The following is a 19,795-nucleotide window of genomic DNA, read 5'->3' as shown; positions in this document are numbered from 1 at the left end:
ATAGGGTGTACTTTTTTATTTACTTGTGAATATAAGGAAAAATAAAATGCTAACCATTGTTTAATGAAATCTGTAGTTATTTACATGCTTTAAGGTAAAATTATGTAGATAAGGGGAAATTGATACTTACATAATAGGAAAATTGTATTCTTTTAAAACTTCTCTCTCCATATGTGGTCTTATAATCTGCTGTTTGGGGGGTAAGAGTAAGTTTCTAGGATAAGTTAAGACTCGGTATAGAAATGATGAAAAGCAAAAACAAAAAAAATAAATGGTGAAAAGCTATTACCTTTTCTAAGATGTATTTTATAAAGCTAATTGTATGGAATGTATACATTGTTATAGGAAATGAAGAGTGTCCTTAGTTAAGTGTTTGTTTGTTTGTTTTTAAAGATTTTATTTATTTATTTGACAGAGATCACAAGTAGGCAGAGAGGCAGGCAGAGAGAGAGGAGGAAGCAGGCTCCCTGCTGAGCAGAGAGCCCGATGTGGGTCTCAATCCCAGGACCCTGGGATCATGATCCGAGCCGAAGGCAGAGGCTTTAACCCACTTAGCCACCCAGGCGCCCCTAGTTAAGTGTTTCTTGAAGTGTGATCAAAGGACTTACTTGTACCAGAATTACCAGAATGTTTGTTAAAAACCATGCAGTGCTCATATACCCCAAGAATCTGCATTAATTACAAGCACTCCTAATGTACACTGAACTTTGAGAGAAAACTACCCTGGATGCTATATTGATACCATCAAAGAGTAAAGTATTGATACTCAGATAAGTGATACATTCTTCTATCATTTGAAGATTCCCAAAATAAAAGAAGATGACATTGAAATGAAGAAGCGGAAGCGGAAAGAGGAAGGGGAAAAGGAGAAGAAGCCAAGGAAAAAAGTACCCAAACAATTGGGGTATGTAAAATTAAACATCATAGGGTCATAGATGACCAGCTGCCCTTTTAGAAAGATATATTTAGCATTAATTCATTCAGCTTTGCTGGGTCTAATTTAATACTCTATTTATAAATGTCAATGACTATTAACTTATATTTAATAATATTTATATGTATTTGGTATAAGTATTAGTAAGTAGAAAGTTTTATCTTCTTAGGTTTTGGGGGTTTTTTTGCAAATGTATTCTTTACTAAATTTTACTAGTGTTCTTTAAGGGGAAACACACAGACAAGTACATTGAAGAAATCTTATTTTTATAAGAGATTTAAGAAGCCTTTAAGATATTTCCAGGTATTAAAAAAAAAAAGATATTTCCAGGTATTATCTTCAGTGATGCTTCTTATCTTTATTCTTGGAGTCCAGGTAATATTCAGCTCCTATAGCTACCACAAATGCAGCAAATCCCCATTTGAATTCTTTTAATAATGCACCAACAAAGGAAACATTGTTTGCAAAAGCACGGGTGTATCTCCAAGCTTCATTGCAGCCCCATGGGTCCTTGCAGCCAGCTTCTCCTGGACAGTTTCTAATGGTTTTCCTTCTGTCTTGCATTGTTTATAATCTGGAAGTTCCGGTTTGCTATGGCCATGTTCCTGCCCATGTCTGTGGGCCATGTCTGACAGCAGTCGGACCTCTCACAACACTCAATATTCAATCTGTCATCTTCGATTTTAATTAATTAATATTTATTTATTGATAAGTAGAAGGGTTTATCATTTTAGAGACTCACGTTGCTTTAGATCAGATTTACACATTCATTTATTATTTTACTCATTATAACTTTTTACCAAAAAGAATCAGTTTGAAAAGATGGTATAAGCCTTAAACAGTTGTTTTGAACTTTCTGTGCTAAAACTAAGCTGATTAGATAGATGCCTGGGGATTGAGGATTGGCAGTCGTCTTTGTGTGAACAATTTATAGTTGTTTTACTATTTAAAAAGGCATTTGTTTAGTTCTTCATGCTTATAATTTGAGGTAATGACATTATCTCTAAATATCAAGTAGAATTTCTTAAAAAGACTTAAGTCATAAGAATAAAATGTTTATACTGTGCATTCATAAAATTACCATTTGCTCTTGCTTCTCTCTGACTTTTTTTGGAGAACTAAAGGACAGAAACTAAGAGAGGCTGGATTTTCTAACCCTCTTTGCCAGGGGAGGTGCATCTGCATTTTGGCCTATCAGTATTCAAAAGATTGATGTAGGGAGGTATTTATCCTCCTGTAAACATGAGATTTTAGTGACCTTGGAGTCATTAAGTAATTAAGAAAAAACATATAGATTACTAGTGAATATATTAAAAGGTCATTATTTACAAGTAAACTTCTTTGGGAACAAAATCTATAATGCCTTTTATTGAATTTGTCATTTTCTCAAATTCATAACTTATTCATGCAGCAAATCTTTATTAAGTACCTGTTGTATACCAGGTATTGTTGTATTTGTATTTGGAGTATATGTATTTGGACTATGTAACAGTTAATGAAACGTGGGCTTGCCTTGAAAGTACAAATCATCTTTTTGATTCTGTAGTGCATATAGAAGCATATAAGCCATAGAATGTAGGAAAGATTTCTAGAGAGAGTGGTAACTAAACTGAAACCACCTTTTTCCCCATGGTTTCTGTAGGGAGAACATTGTCACAGAAAATTACACGTATATGATTGCCTCACATGGCTGTTCCCAGAATGGAAAGTGAAAGTGATCAGAACTGTAGCAGCAGATAGAATAGGGTCTAGAAAGATTTTGCGTTTCTTTGGCAGCTTGTAGCACAAACCACCTGGAGTATCAGTTTGAAGTTGTACTTGTGTGAGCTTCTCTGGTGGTAAGGCAACTCTGTTTTCAGCGAAAGTGCATTTCTTTACTTGGTTTATTTCTTAGGCAACCACTTTATAGAAGTGCTTAAGGATGTGAACATTCCAAAAACAGTAGTAAGTTTAACTTCATATTCTCTAATAAACATGAGCTACATTCTGTTTTGTTTCTGTTAACTTTAGTCCATTCATTTTCTTCACTCTGATGACCATTTACCTATCGACCTTTCCTCAGCACAGTCCATCCAGATGATGAGAAAGATGCTGTGATAAAAGGATAATTTAATAAGAAATTTGCTCTCCCACATATCAAATGATTGTTTTGATGATCTATGCCTGCTTATTTACATGGGACTTTCAACTTTAAAATTATACATAGCCTAATGGATGACCTTTTTCTTCACAGAGTTGTGGCTCTAAATTCCCACAAGTCTGAAAAAAAGAAGAAACGTTATAAAGATTCTCTTTCTCTAGCTGCCATGATACGAAAATTTCAGAAAGAGAAGGATGCATTAAAGAAGGAGCCTAACCCCAAAGTCCCAGTGAACTTAACAACCTCCTCTCTGAATAAACCCCCCTCCACTGCTGTAGCATTGGGAAATGACGTCTCGGACTTAAATCTGAACAGTGCTGATCCGGACCTCCCTATTTTTGTTGGCACAAACGAACATGAACTGTTTCAGGAAGCTGAAAATGCCCTAGAGATGCTAGATGATTTCGACTTTGACAGATTACTGGATGCTGCTTCTGATGGTAGCCCCCTCTCCGAGTCAGGGGGAGAGAATGGAAACACCACCCAGCCAACCTATGCCTCTCAGGTTATGCCCAAGGTGGTGCCTACACTCCCAGAGGGTCTACCTGCTCTTCTTGAAAAACGCATTGACGACCTCCGTGTAGTAAGTGTAATAATTCCCTTGTTTCTTATTTGCCACATAAACTTAACAATAAATGCTTTCTATAAGACAAAAGTAATAACTCACAATCCCAGCACCCGTATAAACAACTTACGATTTTCTATATTTCCTTTTAGGCATTGGCTGTATGCATAGGCCTTAGATTTGAAGTAGGAATAGTTACAGCAACATATATGGGTGATTGTTTTATTATTTTATTTCATCTTATAAATTTTTTAAAAGATTTATTTTAGAAAGAGTGAGAGGATGCTTGCAGAAGTGAGTGTGAGGGGGAAGGAGCAGAGGAAGAGGGAGAATCCTCAAACAGATTCCCCACTGACCGCAGAGCCTAAAGTGGATCTTGATCCCAGTACCCTGGGATCATGACCTGAGCTGAAATCAAGAGTCGGACACTTAAAGGACTGAGCCACCCAGGTGCCCCTTATCTTATAAATATTTTTCAGCATAGCTTTCATAAGTTACAATTTTTATTGTAAAAAAAAGTCACATAAAGACAATAGAGGGAAGGGAGGAGCAAATAGTAACATTACAAAAGCATACCTGAACTTGGTCCAAGCTATCAACATCTAGTTATTTTTTAATTGATTTTTCCAGCTAATCACATTTAGTAAGCATGCATTGTGTTCCCATTAGGCCAAACTTGAGAGCTGAACTTTAGCATGTCACACTAGATACCTCTGTAGATTGACTTGGGTTCATAATCTTTGTTTGACTAGCTGCAGATCCAGGTAAGTGTCATCACACTTCATTTAATCTCAGGGAGATAGTATTTTAACTTAAAATAACATGCCAGTGGGTGCCCTGGGTGGCTCAGGTTCAGCTCAGGTTCCTGGGATCATTCCCCACAAGCAGGCTTCCTGCTCAGCAGGGAGTCTGCTTCTCCCTTTCCCTCTGTCCCTCCCCCTGCTTATGCTCGCTTCCTTGCTCTCAAATAAATAAAATATTAAAAATAATAATAACATGCCAAACCTAGCTTAAAAGGCCCTTCTTGATTACTTTAGCATCTTTTTTTGAACCCATGCCATATTTTAGTCCTCATTTTTTTCTTGACTACGAAAGTAAATTGCACAGTATTAAGTGTATTTTCATATATAGGGAAAGATCCCCCATAATCTGACATTCCCCACTCCCAGCGGAAATAACCACTATTAAATAATTTATTTTTCTGGATTTTAATCCATTCATTTGCAAATGTTATAGTATTATAAAAAATAACTAATGGGATGGTAATGTATGGACTATACAGCTTGCTTCTTTCTCATGGGATTGTAGTAACCCAACTTAAGTCACATTTTAAAATTTACTAATCATCTTTATATTGTATTTATTTTTCATAACTTTTCCTGAAATTTAAATACCTGATTATGAGAATATTAGATTTATCTAATTTTTCTAGTAACTGGCCTACAGATTTTATTTAGTAATTCTATTATTTTTTTCCAAATTTTTTATTCTTTAGCATTTCTTCTGAAGTTGTGACTTAATTTTGGCTCACCTGTATTTTTACTTATTTTAATGTATTTCATGTTGGCTCCATGGTCAAAGGAGCGAGACTGATACAAAGCGAAGGTCAAGCAAAGCTTTTTTTCCGTGCCAAGCATCGAGAAACAAACTGACCGGCCAGGGCCGTCTCTTGCAAAGAGGCTACCTCTCTCTTCTTTGCAGACTAGCTTTTAAGGGCAAAGGCCATGTGGTTGGGCCTGGCCACACACAGGTGACCAGTGAGATTGTAACACAGAGAAAGCTGCACAGTCCTGCTAGGTCACACATAAGTGACCAATTGAATTACAGTTTACCCTATAGTAGATATTTGAACTAGCCTATGACCTTGGTCAGAGTTGGTGCCCAAAGGGCACCCAAAGGGCGGGGCCCACACTCCTTTGTAGCTAGGGAGACAGTATGCACCCCACCGACTGCATACCTCCACCTGACCTGACCCACGCTTGTATTTGGGCTTTGTTACCAGGGACTGGTTTCCGGAACTTGTTTTTAAGTAAGTTCCCTGAAGGGGGTGGGGGCAGGGTCAGGACGGAGCTGCTCTGGCTAAATAGGCCCTTGCATTTCATTAGTATGGAATTTAGAGAAGTGTGTTAAAATATCTCATGGCCAGTATTTCTTAGGTTATAAATTGTGTTTACCATCATTTTTCCTTCATTTACATGCTGTGTTGTTTGACCCATAAAATTCTTGATGGCTAGATCTTCTTTGTGGTGATTATCATTTGAAGGTGACTTTTTGTGCTGTTACTGCTTTTTACCTTGAATTTAGTTTTGTCTGACTTACTGTAGACTGTTTTCTTTTTATTTCTACATGGTAGTTTTTCTCATCATTTACCGTCAACCTCTTTGATTTTATTTTAGCTCTTTTTCTTATAGACAGTGTTTAATTTCTTTATTGGCCTCATCTGAGTCCTTTCTCTTTTAACAAATTATTTTATTTTTTTACAGTTGTTATAATTATATAATTGATCTTTGTCATTTTCTTTTTTATCTTGTTACTCATCTCTTGTTTTCATTGTTTTGCTATTTTCTGTGCTTATTTTTTGAAAAGTATACAGTCTGTAGATTCGGTAGTAAGCAGGTTTTTATTTAATCTTCTCAGCTACTCTGCATAGGAAATATAAGTATTATTTCCTTTTTGTGGTTAAGAAACTTGAGGTAGGTTAAATAGCTTGATCACGTCTATGCAACTAGTAAGTTATGGAGCCAGATTTTCGCCACAAGGGTTCACCTATCTCCAAAGTATATGCTTCTTGCTTTCCCATGTTGCCTATCTCTAAAACCTTTAGTTTCTTATAGGTTTTAAAAAGTGTTAGTGATGTGATCCACATTTTGCAAGATATTATTAATAATAATAGCTCTTGGGGTGCCTGGGTGGCTCAGATGATTCAACCTCTACCTTCAGCTCAGGTTATGATCTCCAGGTCCTGGGATCAAGTCCCATATCAGGCTTCCAACTCATTGGGGAGCCTGCAACTCCCTCTCCCTCTCTCTCTGCCTTTCCCCCTGCTTGTGCTCTCTCTGTCTCTCTCTCAAATGAACAAATACAGTCTTTAAAAAAAAAATAGCTCTTGTTTATTTAGCAGAAACCTGTACTCTGTATTGAATGCAGTGTTTCTGTGTCTCACATAGCATTTACCATTCGGGGGACAGTACCCTGATTGGGTTTAGTGTGCTTTACCTACTGTGCAGTCTGATCCTCCAACAGTCACGTGAAGTAGGTAGTGATCTTCCATTTAATAGATGAGGAAACTAAGATTCAAAAGGTGAAGGGATTTGCCCAAGGCCACATAATTTTTAAATGGCTGAGCTGTGATTTAAGGTCAGCATTTAAAGGCAGGACTGTGGAGTTCCATTGTAGGCACTCTGTCTGCTATGTTATATGCCATTCATTTTTACTTACTAAGCAAAATTGATTAGTAATGAGTGTGTTATAGTCTTGTAAAAGCTTTGTCATATCTTATATACCAGAACGTATTTCTCTTTCTCTCTCTCTTGATAGCCCTGCCAGGGTTAATACAGGTGCTCCCTGACTCCTTGGTAGGAAATCATCAGTAAGAAGTTTGATTTCACTTACGGGTATCTATGACTTCTCTTTATGTTTTATTTGAAATATGAGAATGGTATTTTTTTCTTTAGGAGGTGAGAAGTCATCCTTAGCTTAAATGCTTATGTTTGTGTGAGAAGGAATTGCTTCTTGTGGCTCTTTTCTTACTTTGTAATATTCTTCCACTCTTCAACCTCTTGACTTTTTATTATTTTTCTTGAAGTTTAGTTTCCCTCTGCCTTTCATATATTTCCACCTCCTACACATACCCAGTTTTCATGCTAAGAAGTACTGAAGCACATCTTAGAAATTTTCTTCTACTTATTGCATGTAAAGTCAAGTAACTTGGTGTGATGGCTGAGTCAGCATATGGCTTGCTCAGATTATTAGATCAGGCTTCTTGGTGTTTTATACCTCATGGACCTCAACTACATGGTTTGTGATTTTCCCAGTGTATTTTCCTTCTGGTAGGGTTTGCTGATAACTTGGTTTCTGGTCACCTGGTTGAGGTGACAAACATAACGATGAAATTAATCTCATTGTACTAATTTTTGCTTATCCCTTGATAACTACCTTGCCTACGTTTTTTGGTTATAAGTAATTAGGTGGAACCTAAACAGGCTGCAGGAAGCCAGGTGTCTTTGTACAGGGTGACGGTGTTGTGCAGTCAAAGTCAGAAAGCTTGTGTCTGAGTCCCAGATCCACCACTTACTAGTAGTGTGATTTGGGGGCATGTCATGTAACCTCTGACAGATTTAGCTTCCTTGTTTGTAAGTGGGGGCAGTCATGCCAATGTCATTGGCTGTTATGAGGTTTAAACATGGTAATGAATATAACATGTAGAATATCAGGTAGATACTTTGTAGACACTCAATAGAAAGTGAGACATCTGCTTGTTGTTATCCTGGAGATCACAGCAATAATTAATAAACCTGTGGATGGTCAAGTACACAAGATCCCCAAAGCACTAAGAAGTCTTGTATGTATAATTTTGTTAATTTAGTTGGGATTAAGAAAAATTAAATACAGAGGTAATAGGAAACATTGGCATATATGCTAAATTTGTTACACTCTAATTTCCTACTCATGCCATGTACTAAGCTGGGTATGGAGGATACAAAGTGAAGTAAATCACAGTAGCCCCACCCTCAAGAAGCTTATCCTTTAGTAAATAAATATGGAAACAATGTGTTTATTGAAAGTGATTGGCAGGGCACCTGGGTGGCTCAGTTCCTTAAAGGTCTGCCTTTGGCTCAGGTCATGATCTTAGGGTGTTGGGATGAGCCCCACAGGGGTCTCTGGCTTTCCCTCTGCCTGCCACTCCCCTTGCTTGTATGTGCACACTCTCTCTGTCAAATAAATAAGTAAAATCTTAAAAAAAAAAAAAAAGCGATATTGACAATCTTATGTTTCTCTAGGCTGCCAAACTTTTTGATGAAGAAGGAAGGAAAAAATTCTTTACACAGGATATGAATAATATTCTTCTGGAGTAAGTAATTCTCTTCTTTAATTAAAAAGCCTAAAAGTTATTTATACTTTAAGAATGCATTTAAACATACAGTTGGTTACAGCTTTACAGGTTGAATATTACTTTAGATTTAAATGTATTTTTTTGTCACTTTGTATGAAAATGTCTTTCTGGAACAGCTCTGAGTATTCTTATTAAATTTGGTATAATTTTCCTTCTATTTTCATTCGGTCTTGAGAAGAATAATTCCATTGGCATCTAGCAAAATTAATTCATACAAACATTTTTATAGCCAAATGGAAAGAAAGTATGGTTTAATGAAGAAATTTCTGGTTGTGAGGTAGGAGAGAGGCAGTGTGGAGAAAACAAAAGAGAGAATGGAAAGGGGAGGCTGAAGGCTGAAATAGGATACAGATTGTATTTAAATTAGTGACAGTTTTTCCTCTTACCTGGTGTTTGATGCTAAGGAAGTTGCAGGTTCTAAGATTGTGGTCCCCTAAGCTGTCCTTGTAAACCTATTGGCTTTTAAATTTTGACCATTGGTTTTAGAAGTGGAGTGTATAATTGGCTGCAAGCAGAACTGGGTAAAAAAGGCAATCCTGGAGAAAGCAGCAGATTTTACTCCTCTCATGAAAATAATGTGTGCCTGCTCTTGGTGGTTCGATAGTATTATATACGAAGAAACAAGCAGTGTTTCCAATACTGTGTGTTGAGTCCTGTCTTTTAAATATATGTTGAAGGTAGTTTCTCATAAAACACAAAGAATGATGAATTGGTTTGCTTTGATAACTATTTTCTTTTTTGTTTGTTTGTTTGTTTTTTCCCTCTCCCCTTTGATTATTGTTTGAATTGAGTGCAATCTCTCTTTCTCCAGAGTACTTAAAAAATCTTTTTGGTCCCCTGCAGACCCATGAAACATATAACCTAGTATGCTACTGGTTTGGTGACAGAGGAATTTCTTATTCCTATTCTTTATTTTAGCCAGAGATTTTCAGATTGATTCTGTCTGCCCGGAAGCAAGGCAAATGCTTCCTGCCTGCGCCAGCTACTTTACACCCCAGAGTCAATAAACAGTATAACCATTACTCACCAGAGCTGTCCCAGATTCCCTAATCAGGAATCTGACTGGCTGCTTTTTCTTTCTACCGGGAGAGCCCTAAGTTTACTGGATCAGGTCCTTTTCCTATGATTAAGACAGTGCTTTTTTATTTTACTCTTTTGTAAGAGGGACTGACTTTTCTCCCCTGAGAGAAAGGAAGGACCATCCTTGGGACATAACATCTCAGATAAGCAGAATATCAGCATTCCACTAACAGGCTTCTTTCTTTCTTTTTTTCCTTCTTCTTCTTCTTCTTCTTTTTTTTTTTTTTTAAGTAATCTCCACACCCAGCAAGAGTGTTGAACTCATGACCCTCAAATCAAGAGTCACCTGCTCTACTTACTGAGCTGGCCAGTTGCCCCTCCTGCCCTCTAAAAACTGTTTTTATTTTAAAATTTACTTTATTTTAAAGTAGGCTCCATGCCCAGTGTGAGGCTTGGACTCATGACCCTGAGATCAAGAGTTGGATGTTCTTCCAACTGAGCCAACCAGGCATCCCCCTGCCCCCAACAGACTTCCCTTAATCTTCCCTATGTCTATCTTAAAGCCTCGAGTTTTGTTAGAGCCTGTCTATTTGTCATTTCACAGAGTGTGCCTCCAGTACTATAAAGCTGTAGTGTTCAGAGTTTAATGTTTTCCATTTTAATCACTTATTTATGCCCTTAGCCTCCATTTCCACTTTCCTAAACAAATATCCCTTGTTTCTCTAGACTGAGAGCACACGGTACATGATTATTTTGGGAAGTAAATTCTTATGAAATTATCCAGGTGTATTGGCTCTGCCTCACCACTGCTTCATTATGCTGGGCAGAAAGGGGTGAATTTGTTGGAATAGGAACACTTTCTTTTTTTGCTTAATTGATTTTGACTTGGATCAGCAAATATACAACTTGCCAGCTTAATCTCTTTCCCTGTTTCCTCCTTTATCTCAAGCATACATTGCTAATAAAATCTTGATACTCTTTGCCTGTGATCCCAATCCAACCTGAGTTGTGTTTAACAGATACTCTAAAGTTGTTTAGGGTCAGGAGGAATTCACATCCCTCTTGTGTATTATCAATCAACAGGCTTTTGAATTCTTGCTATAAAATAAGAACTATTTTGGATTTTGTATTTAGGTTACTGCTCCCTAAGTCCTCAGTTACTGGTTTTCAGTGGTTCTGTTATGTATAGGACAGTGTTGGTAAGATACATGGAACACTAGAGGAATAATTCAGGAAATTAAGTAGGTTCCAGAATTCACTTGGAGTTAGTCGGCTTTTCTTTTGCTAGTATTTTTAAACTGATTGAATGAGATATATATTCTGGGTTTCTTTTTAAGACTTTGTATATTTATTTGAGAGACAAGGCATGACTGGGGGTGGGAGGACAGAGGAAGAGAGAGAAGCAGACTCCCCACTGAGCAGGGAGCCTGACGTGGGGCTGTAGCCCAGGATCCCGAGATCATGACCTGAGCCGAAGGCAGACAATCAACTGAGTCACCCAGGAGCCCCTATATTCTGTTTTTTAAAAAGAGGGAGAAGGGTGCCTGGTTGGCTCAGTTGGTAGAGCATGTGACTTTTGATCTCAGTGTCATGAGTTCAGGCCCCACGTTGGGTGTAGAGCTTACTTAAAAATATAATAATAAAAAGAGGGTTAATAGGTAAAAAAAAAAATTAAATTAAATTAAAAAAAAGGTTGATAGGCTAGGAAGATAGTCATATATCAACTATGGGGAAATGACTGTTTCTAGAATTCTGTGTGAAAATACAGATAAGACTAAGTATTCCTGAGCCAGAAGAATCTTGTTTATAAAGTTGACCATTGCTTGAGCTAAGGATTCCTGTGCTGCATTTCTTGGAGGCTTCTTCAGAGGCAAGTGAGAGCCTTGTAAAGACAGATACACAAGTGGGTTTCACATACCTGTTTGTGGGTTACTCACAAAACCCAGTGTTTGTCCTCTAATGCATTGTCAGCAGATGATCCCAGTATATTTTTATCTGTTTAGAACGTGTAGCGATCATGTGTTCATAATTTATTATCAGAGGTTTGAGACCCATCCGTCATAACTTCCATGCATGGGTATCTGCTTTGGGGATAGACTTCACTTAAAGAAGTGAAAGAACCTGGTAGATAGAAGGAGACAGGCTCAGGGAAAGTTTGTTGCTTTAGGGGAAGCTTCATTTTTTTGAAATGTGAAAATTACTGAAATTCAGACTTTTCATTACCATGTGTTTTAGGTACTTCTTAGACCTTAGAAGATTGGAATTCTTAGTGAGAAAAAAAAAAAAATTAAATGTGTGAGGGATGTGTGCTAAAAATATACTGCTCTCAGGTAGGAATTTGTATATAGTTGTGATAGACCAATTTGTTGGTAACCTTCAGAGATAATATGTTTCTCTAATTTTTACCTGGTATTGGCATAGGAGCAGGGAGTCAGCTCTTTGTGTTTTTGTTTCCCCTCTCTTTGGAAACCACCAATTTTTATAAGTGTGTATTGAGTCACTCTGTTCTTACTTAGAATCTCTTATTACTTGGAGTTCCTATTTTATTTTCAGCCTTAATTAATCTTTAATAATGGGGCAAGCCTAGAAAGCCTCCTACCAGACTCTAGACTTTTAGTAAAGATCCCCCCTTAATGTTATTTAAACCAAATGTTTATATACAGAATTCATGACCATAGTGATTGTTTCCCATATGATCCTCTGCATTTGACCTTTTGGTTCTTATAGATTCTAAACATGTTTCCATTCATCTATGTGTTTGACTTCTCTAATACCAAGAATTTTTATTGCCAGTGCTAAGAGCATAGTTCTCCACATTTTGTTGTTTCTGAAATTGCAGTGTATCTTGTAAGTGATGGATATACTTGATATGGGAGGGCTTCTTTCCTTCCCCAGATGCTGTTAATTGACTCTTTGGATTCATCTTACATTTGTGAAAATTATTTATCAAATATATCTGCACCTTCTCCTATAATAGAATGTGATGATTTGGACATAGTTTTTGCCAAGAGCCCCAGTTTGGTCTTGGCCTTCAAATTAAAATGTGTTCCTGCCTTCCTGCAATAGCAGCTGCCGGATAGATACAGTGTCTTTCATCTTAGTAGAAACCTCAATTATTGATTAGTAGACTTGTCCTGCTGAGAATATGGTGGCTGTTAAAACTCTTCTCCTTTTCTTATTTTTTATTTTTTAATAACTATTACATTAAATACCCATTTAACAATTTATTTTTGGTCTAAAAAACGAATTTACAAATGGAAACAGGAAATGAAGAATTGGAATAAATTGAACAAACTACTAAATATCTAGCTTATGCAGTGCAGGCATAATGGAGGAGACAAAGATAGATGAAAAACAGTCTGTATGTGTATCCCGAAGGGCTTCACTTCTCCCGAATCTGAATTTTTTTTAAACACCTGTAAGGAAAAAATACTCTAAATTCATCAAAACTATGTAACTCTCTAGCGTAGCAATTGCAGTGGGGGAGAGAGCATATGAATATCTATCTGAGGGAATGAGCTTTTGGTTAATTGAGTTCCTGTGCTTTATCCCAAAATGTAGACTTTACCCCTGTTCATCAAAAAATTATTCACCAGTTTATTGTTGTATAAATTCTTTCTATATTTTCTCCTTGAAAAATACTGTGTAGGAAATCATGGAAAGATAAAACAAGAGAAGAGTTACTGCCTTTGTCTCCTTGCTTGTGTCAGTGCCTGAAGGAAATTCTGTACTATTTATTTGTCATTGTTTTTGTTCAGCATCGAGTTACAGCTACAGGAACTAGGCCCTGTCATCCGTAGTAGTGTCTACTCCCATCTTGAAGCTTTTGTGCCATGCAATAAAGAAACACTGGTAAAACGTCTAAAGAAGTTACATCTCAACGTCCAGGTAAGACGAGGAATAATAATATCCATATCTGAGGTTTTATAACCTATAAAGAGACTGGTTTCTTTTGGGGGCTTTTGTGTATTAGGTGCTTTATAGTCTTATTGTACATATGGAATAACTATAGGAGTTGTCAAAGGTATATTGGATCTCTTGAAAAAACTTACTTTTTAACAGTTGATAAGTCTAGATGAGAATGTTTTCTAAGGCATAGATTCTTGGACTGGTAAAATAACTTCAGTTCCACAGCTGATACAGTTTTGCCCTCAAGAAATATGTGACAGATTTAGAACTCCGTTTTTTCATTACTGAGCTGGATCTATGCAGATATGTTCACACCTACTTTACACAAACCAATGGAAAGAATCCCAGGGTAAACTTAGAGATTTTTTGGTGTAATCATCCATGTTTTGCTAGATTGTTCTCCCCTACAACCCCACTAGGTAATTGTCTAAGTTTGAATGCTTCCAGTGGTCAGAAACATATTTCATTGTAATATCAGAAAATTCTTCCATGCACTGAGACAAATCCAGGTGCTTTCCACCCCATTGGTCCTAATTCTACCTTTGAGTCTATTCATAAATCTAATTGTCACCTTCACAGCTTTCATGTTTTTGAAAGCTTGTATTCTATCCCCTTCTTCACTTCATGTAAAATGGTTTTTAGTATCTTCATTGCCCTGATTACTCTTCCCTTAATGATTTATTTGATTATATATTTTAAAAATATTTATAACTTGCAAGTAAAGGAAAAGAACTTAAATGTAATTTAAGACCAAAAATGACATTTTTTTCTATTAATAAAGGTATTTCATGGAATTAAAAATACAGCCAGGAAGGGATGGGAACTAATAATTTAGATTAACTCTTATTTCTCTCTACCCATCTCCCCATGTCTCATTTTTATCCTTGTAAGTCATCTGAAAATAAGATTACCTTTTTTTTTTTTTTTTTTAAGATTTTATTTACTTATCTGACAGAGAGCACAAATAGGCAGAACAGCAGGCAGAGGGAGAGGGAGAAGCAGCCTCCCTGGGCTTGATCCCAGGACCCATGGGATCATGATCTGAGCTGAAGGCAGAAACTTAACTGACAGAGCCACCCAGGTACCCCTGAAAATAAGATTACTTTATTCTCAAGGTTTTATATTACGGAAAAGCCACACACACAGACTGACTTAGCCCTCTCATCCCAATCCAAGTTCTTGGGTCAGAAAATCTGATTATATTATCTTTTCCGGCCAGAGGTTGGGAGTCACATAGCACAACGTGGCTGTCTAAGGCCCCCCATGGCTCTAATGGGGGGATGAATGTGGTGTTCTTGACCACTTGTAATGTGATCTGAGAGACATAGAACTGTTTATTATAAGTATTATACAACTGTTAATAAAACAGCCTGACTCTTGGTTTTGGCTCATTTCATGATCTCAGTGTTTTGAGATTAAGCCTTTCATCAGGCTCTGAGCTGGGCATGGAACCTGGTCAGGATTCTCTCTCCCTTTCCCTCTGCCCCTCCCCAACTCCCCACATGCATGCGTGTGTGTGCTGTCTCTTAAAAAAAAAAAAAAAAAAAAAAAAAAAATCTTTTGAATTGGGAAATCTTTCTCAGTTTAAAGCAGAGAAATAAATGAAATTTACTTGAGATCACAGATTTTGTGTCTGTGCCTGGCTCCTTCAGACACTGGCAGTTGGAGCTAGCTAACTGCCATACATTCACTGGACAGAAGTGGGTACCAGTAAAAAAAGATCTAGAGGCAGGAGAACAACTTTTTATACATTATAAGATGTTTTCTAAGGAACATATCAGATTTGATATTTGAAGTTATTTAATATCCCTCTTGGCTGTAAAAGAAGACATTTATCTTAGCCCTTGCTTTTCTTTACATGGTTTTAGCATGTGTACTTTTACTCCCTAAATACTATATTATTTGATTTTATATATTTTTGAGCTTTGTATAAATGGAGTCATACTGTCTCCATACTTTTCTTCTGTGACTGACTTTTTTACACTGAACATTATGCATGTCAGATTTATCTGTGTCTTTACATGTGGTGAACTCCATTTTTGGAGTACATTTGCTGTACAGTGTGTATGGTGTTCCATTCTATAAATACATCCTAATTAATTTATTCATGTTACTGTTGATGGATATTTGGGTTGTTCCAGATAGTCTCAGCTACATAATTAAGAAGTGATCACCTAGGATCCATGATACTGGATGTTTCACATTTCTTTTAATGGAATTTTTATAGCAGACAGTGTCATATGTGCTGTTATATTTATTAATTGGTATGTATGAAAATAGTAAGAGTCTTCCAGTTTCCTCTTTCTCTTTGGCCTTGACCTTGCATTTTTGCTTGCAGCATAAGTCATATTTAGTAACAATTTTAAATGAAAGAACAGGATGCCAGCATCCTGTTTGTAGTCTCCCAGACCAAATCCTATGTTCCAGTGTTGCAAAGCGATATCTCTACTTATGGTACTGCTTCCTCCTCATAATGGTGATCAACCAGTAGTAGTCTGCACAATATAGATTTTGATCTGTATTTAATCTTAAAGTGTCCATATAATTTATTGGCTGGGGCATTTTTAAGAATGTAAAGGAATACATTGTGTGTCAACTAAACTCAAATAAAAAAAATTTTAAGAAAAAAATGTCAGGAACACTTAATTATGCTGGGGTACCAAGCAAAAACTGGGATTCTCGTTGGCGGTCTGGGAAGTATGGTCATCCTAATTTTATATCCGGTGTGCATTATGAAAAGTCAGTGTGGTAGGAGAAGCGTCCACATTTAAATATGTTTACATTAAAAAAATAGGTTTTCATTTCAAATCCATAATCAATGTCTTTTGTGGATTTGCTTTAATTCTTGTAAATTTTAAAAAACTTTTAGTATACTTTCTCCTCAGGATGATCGTTTAAGAGAACCTCTGCAAAAACTGAAACTGGCTGTTAGCAATGTGATGCCTGAACAGCTATTCAAATACCAGGAGGACTGCCAAGCTCGTAGTCAAGCTAAGTGTGCCAAGTATGTACCTCTTCTGTTTGGAGCGGCTTTTGCATTTGAGAAATATTTTTAGCTCTGAAGGATTGGTCTTACGTAGATGTTACCACCAAGTAGAAATCCACATGTACCACTGAAGTGGTGTAATTGAGTGTTTTCTAAATGACACAACGCTCCCCATTCAGTTGCTTTTGTGTTAAAAGCAAAAGGTCTCTTGATTTAGTGTATGGGTGTGATCAAAGCAAGAGCTGGCACTGGTCAGACATTTCACACATCAGCCAATTTGGCTGAAGTTGGACACAAATATTTTCTGAACTGAAATGTAAGTATTCATGGCCTTATGTTACAGTTTGAAGACCTTATATACCAAACCACCATATAACACATTTCAAAGTATTACATATAAGGTAGATTCCCCATTCACTTTCCCTTTTGAGTTAATATTCAGTTAAGCAGTTTAACAAGTGTCTCTGGAGCATATCATAGGCACTGTTGGGCTAAAACTCCGCCTCCTAGGACACCTGGGTGGCTCAGTTGGTTAAGTGTCTGCCTTCAGCCCAGGTGGTGATCCCAGGGTCCTGAGAGTGAGTCCCGAGTCAGGCTCCTTGCTTTGTGGGGAGCCTGCTTTTCCCTCTGCCTGCTGCTGCCCCTGCTTATACTCTTTCTCTCATTCTCTCTGATAAATAAATAAAATCTTAAAAAAAAAAAAAACAACTCTGCTTCATAAAATCTTTTTCATTTTTAGGTTGCAAACAGATGAAGAACGAGAAAAAAATGGATCCGAGGAAGATGATGATGAGAAACCAGGGAAACGTGTCATAGGACCAAGAAAGAAATTCCACTGGAATGACACCATCAGGTAAAATTTAACCAAAGCCTTCACTTTTAACCAAATAGATAATGCAGAACTAAGGTTTCTAATAAAAAGAATATATAGTAAATGAAAGAGTAGATTGGAAACAACCAAAGATTAGTATGTAGGAAAAATTCATTCAAAGGACGATTGATTTGATCCTAATATTCTTAGAGTGCTCTCACTTTTATTTTTATATCCTACTTTTTATAAGCTAATCTTCTAATAAGTAAGTCATACTGGTTTCAGAAGGTGAAGTACTCCATATACTTGTATAATCAGTCATCTTTTTTACCAGTATTTCTGTACCCATGTAGAGGGTTTGGCTACAGGACTATCCCTTTCAATCTTTGGTGCCTAGATGAAAGGTATCAAAGGAAATTGTTTCATATTGGGGATTTGGCTGTAGTGCGATGAGTGATGTGTGTTGGAAATCATTTATCTTCATGTCATCTGAATTCTTGAGATAATAGTCTTTATTATTGCTGTCAGATTTATGTGCTTTTAAAAAAATCTGTTTCAAGCTTAATTTTCCACAATTTTGCAGTCAGATTTATATATAAATATATATTTTTAATCTGTTTAGAACTTTGTTATGTAACCTTGTTGAGATCAAATTGGGATGCTATGAGTTAGAGCCAAATAAAAGCCAGTCCGCTGAGGATTATCTTAAATCCTTTATGGAGACAGAGGTGAAACCATTGTGGCCTAAGGGCTGGATGCAGGCAAGGTAAGAAATATGACATCCTAGATTTTACTTTACTTTTCTTATTATTGCTATTATTAACGATACATATATACGTATATACACCCACACACACATATATGACATTCATTTTGCGAAGAACCTAGTCATCTCAGATGACCTCTGCTTTGAAAACTTCAAGTACTTAAAAGACAAAATAGTCACATGGATGTGGAGATACAGAGATAGACATAAAGGGTGGTTTTTGGTTTTTTTTATTTTTTATTTTTTTGGCCAACTCCTTTTTCTTTTTTGCACCTAAATTTGCTAATAGAGAAATGGGAGGAGGAGAAGATGGTTAGGAACTTTGGGAGGGGAACTTCACATGGGTATTGTGAAGATAAGGAACTAAATACAAAATGGAGAGTGTAGAAAAGGCAATCCCAACCTTAGGTTCTGTTGAAAATAGTCAATGTGGAGTGGTATCTCAGAAGTTAAGAGTAGCCCAATTTAAAGTTTAAAGAGTTAAGAATGTTGAAATTAATAGATGTGGCTATCTCTGTCATCTTAAAGCATTCCATCTTCAATTAAAAAAAAGGTCTATTAAAGATTTAAATAAATAAGTGTGCTATAAAACTCCCCATAAAATAGATTTTTGAATTTACTCTGTGCCATTATAACTTTCATTTGATAAATAAGCAAGTAAGAGACTGCTGAAAAACCATGTAACTAAAACGAGAAAGTGGCTATCATGATCTGTTACACAAAAATAATCATGGCTTTTTAACTTTTGCAGAATGCTTTTTAAGGAGAGCCGGAGTGTACATAATCATCTTACTTCTGCTCCGTGAGTAAAACAGACTCCAGATTTCTTCGTTTATTTTTGCTCACCTTATGCGCTTTAGTAAACAAGGGCTGGTGAAATAGTACTTAAATGTACATTTGAACAATCTCCCATTTTACTACTGCCTTTAAAAAAAAAAAATCATTTTTACTATTTGTGTAAACCTGAGAACACATTTATTATCCAGAAAACTGAATGTGTGCTGGCCCAAGATTTGTTAGGTAGGAGCCATGTAAACAGGAAGGTTCTGATGGTTTCCTTTGGTCCTGGGCCTTCCTCCTTCCAGTTCTTTGGTCCTTTTTCTTTCTCTCTTAGTGACCATTAATGTATCTAACCTATAGCCTTGTGCATTCCAAGATGGTTTCCTATACATACCTACCCTGCCCTACCTTGCCTTGCAGAGTGTTTCATTCCACAAAAATTAACCTATTCTTCATTTCCTTCCCTTCTCTTCAAAACTGGGTATTTCCTTAGTGATGTGAGTACTAAAGAAAGGTCTCTTAACCTAAGAGGGAGAAGTAAAAAGCTGGGGGTTTTCGTGGTTATATTTTTGGGTGAATACTGGTTGACTTCAAGAATTTTATTTTTACCTACAACTTAGGGCTATTTCTCTGTAGCATAGAAGTATAGTAATAGTTAATAAAATATTAAATTAGTAATTTACTAAGAATTTATGGATCACTGTATTTCAGTATTCTAAGAGGTCTGGCTAACAGCTGGGTAACCTTACAGAACTCTCCGTCTCCTTGCAT

At 36.6% G+C, this 19,795-nt stretch overlaps 1 protein-coding gene and 1 pseudogene across 5 annotated transcripts in view; one reads left to right on the top strand and one right to left on the bottom strand.

Moving 5' to 3' along the window:
- Nucleotides 1–19,795, top strand: part of LOC111151924 (ubinuclein 2) — a 73,537-nt gene that overhangs the window by 33,024 nt on the left and 20,718 nt on the right. For 4 of the 5 annotated variants that reach the window (XM_022510131.1, XM_022510133.1, XM_022510130.1 and 1 more), the window contains exons 5-12: nucleotides 801–904; nucleotides 3,168–3,657; nucleotides 8,640–8,710; nucleotides 13,531–13,660; nucleotides 16,567–16,685; nucleotides 17,407–17,520; nucleotides 18,101–18,244; nucleotides 18,996–19,046. In XM_022510131.1, the coding sequence (XP_022365839.1) occupies nucleotides 801–904; nucleotides 3,168–3,657; nucleotides 8,640–8,710; nucleotides 13,531–13,660; nucleotides 16,567–16,685; nucleotides 17,407–17,520; nucleotides 18,101–18,244; nucleotides 18,996–19,046 (1,223 nt within the window). The remainder of the gene's footprint in view (nucleotides 1–800; nucleotides 905–3,167; nucleotides 3,658–8,639; nucleotides 8,711–13,530; nucleotides 13,661–16,566; nucleotides 16,686–17,406; nucleotides 17,521–18,100; nucleotides 18,245–18,995; nucleotides 19,047–19,795) is intronic. The other variant, XM_022510134.1, reaches the window with a different exon arrangement.
- On the bottom strand, nucleotides 1,274–1,560 carry LOC111151925 (annotated as a pseudogene).

The sequence above is a fragment of the Enhydra lutris genome, unplaced genomic scaffold (assembly GCF_002288905.1).
Source record: "Enhydra lutris kenyoni isolate GAN:26980312 unplaced genomic scaffold, ASM228890v2 scaffoldscaffold27, whole genome shotgun sequence".
Classification (NCBI taxonomy): domain Eukaryota; kingdom Metazoa; phylum Chordata; class Mammalia; order Carnivora; family Mustelidae; genus Enhydra; species Enhydra lutris.
The sequence above is the reverse complement of the archived record's forward strand: the minus strand, read 5'-3'. Positions and strand labels throughout refer to the sequence as shown.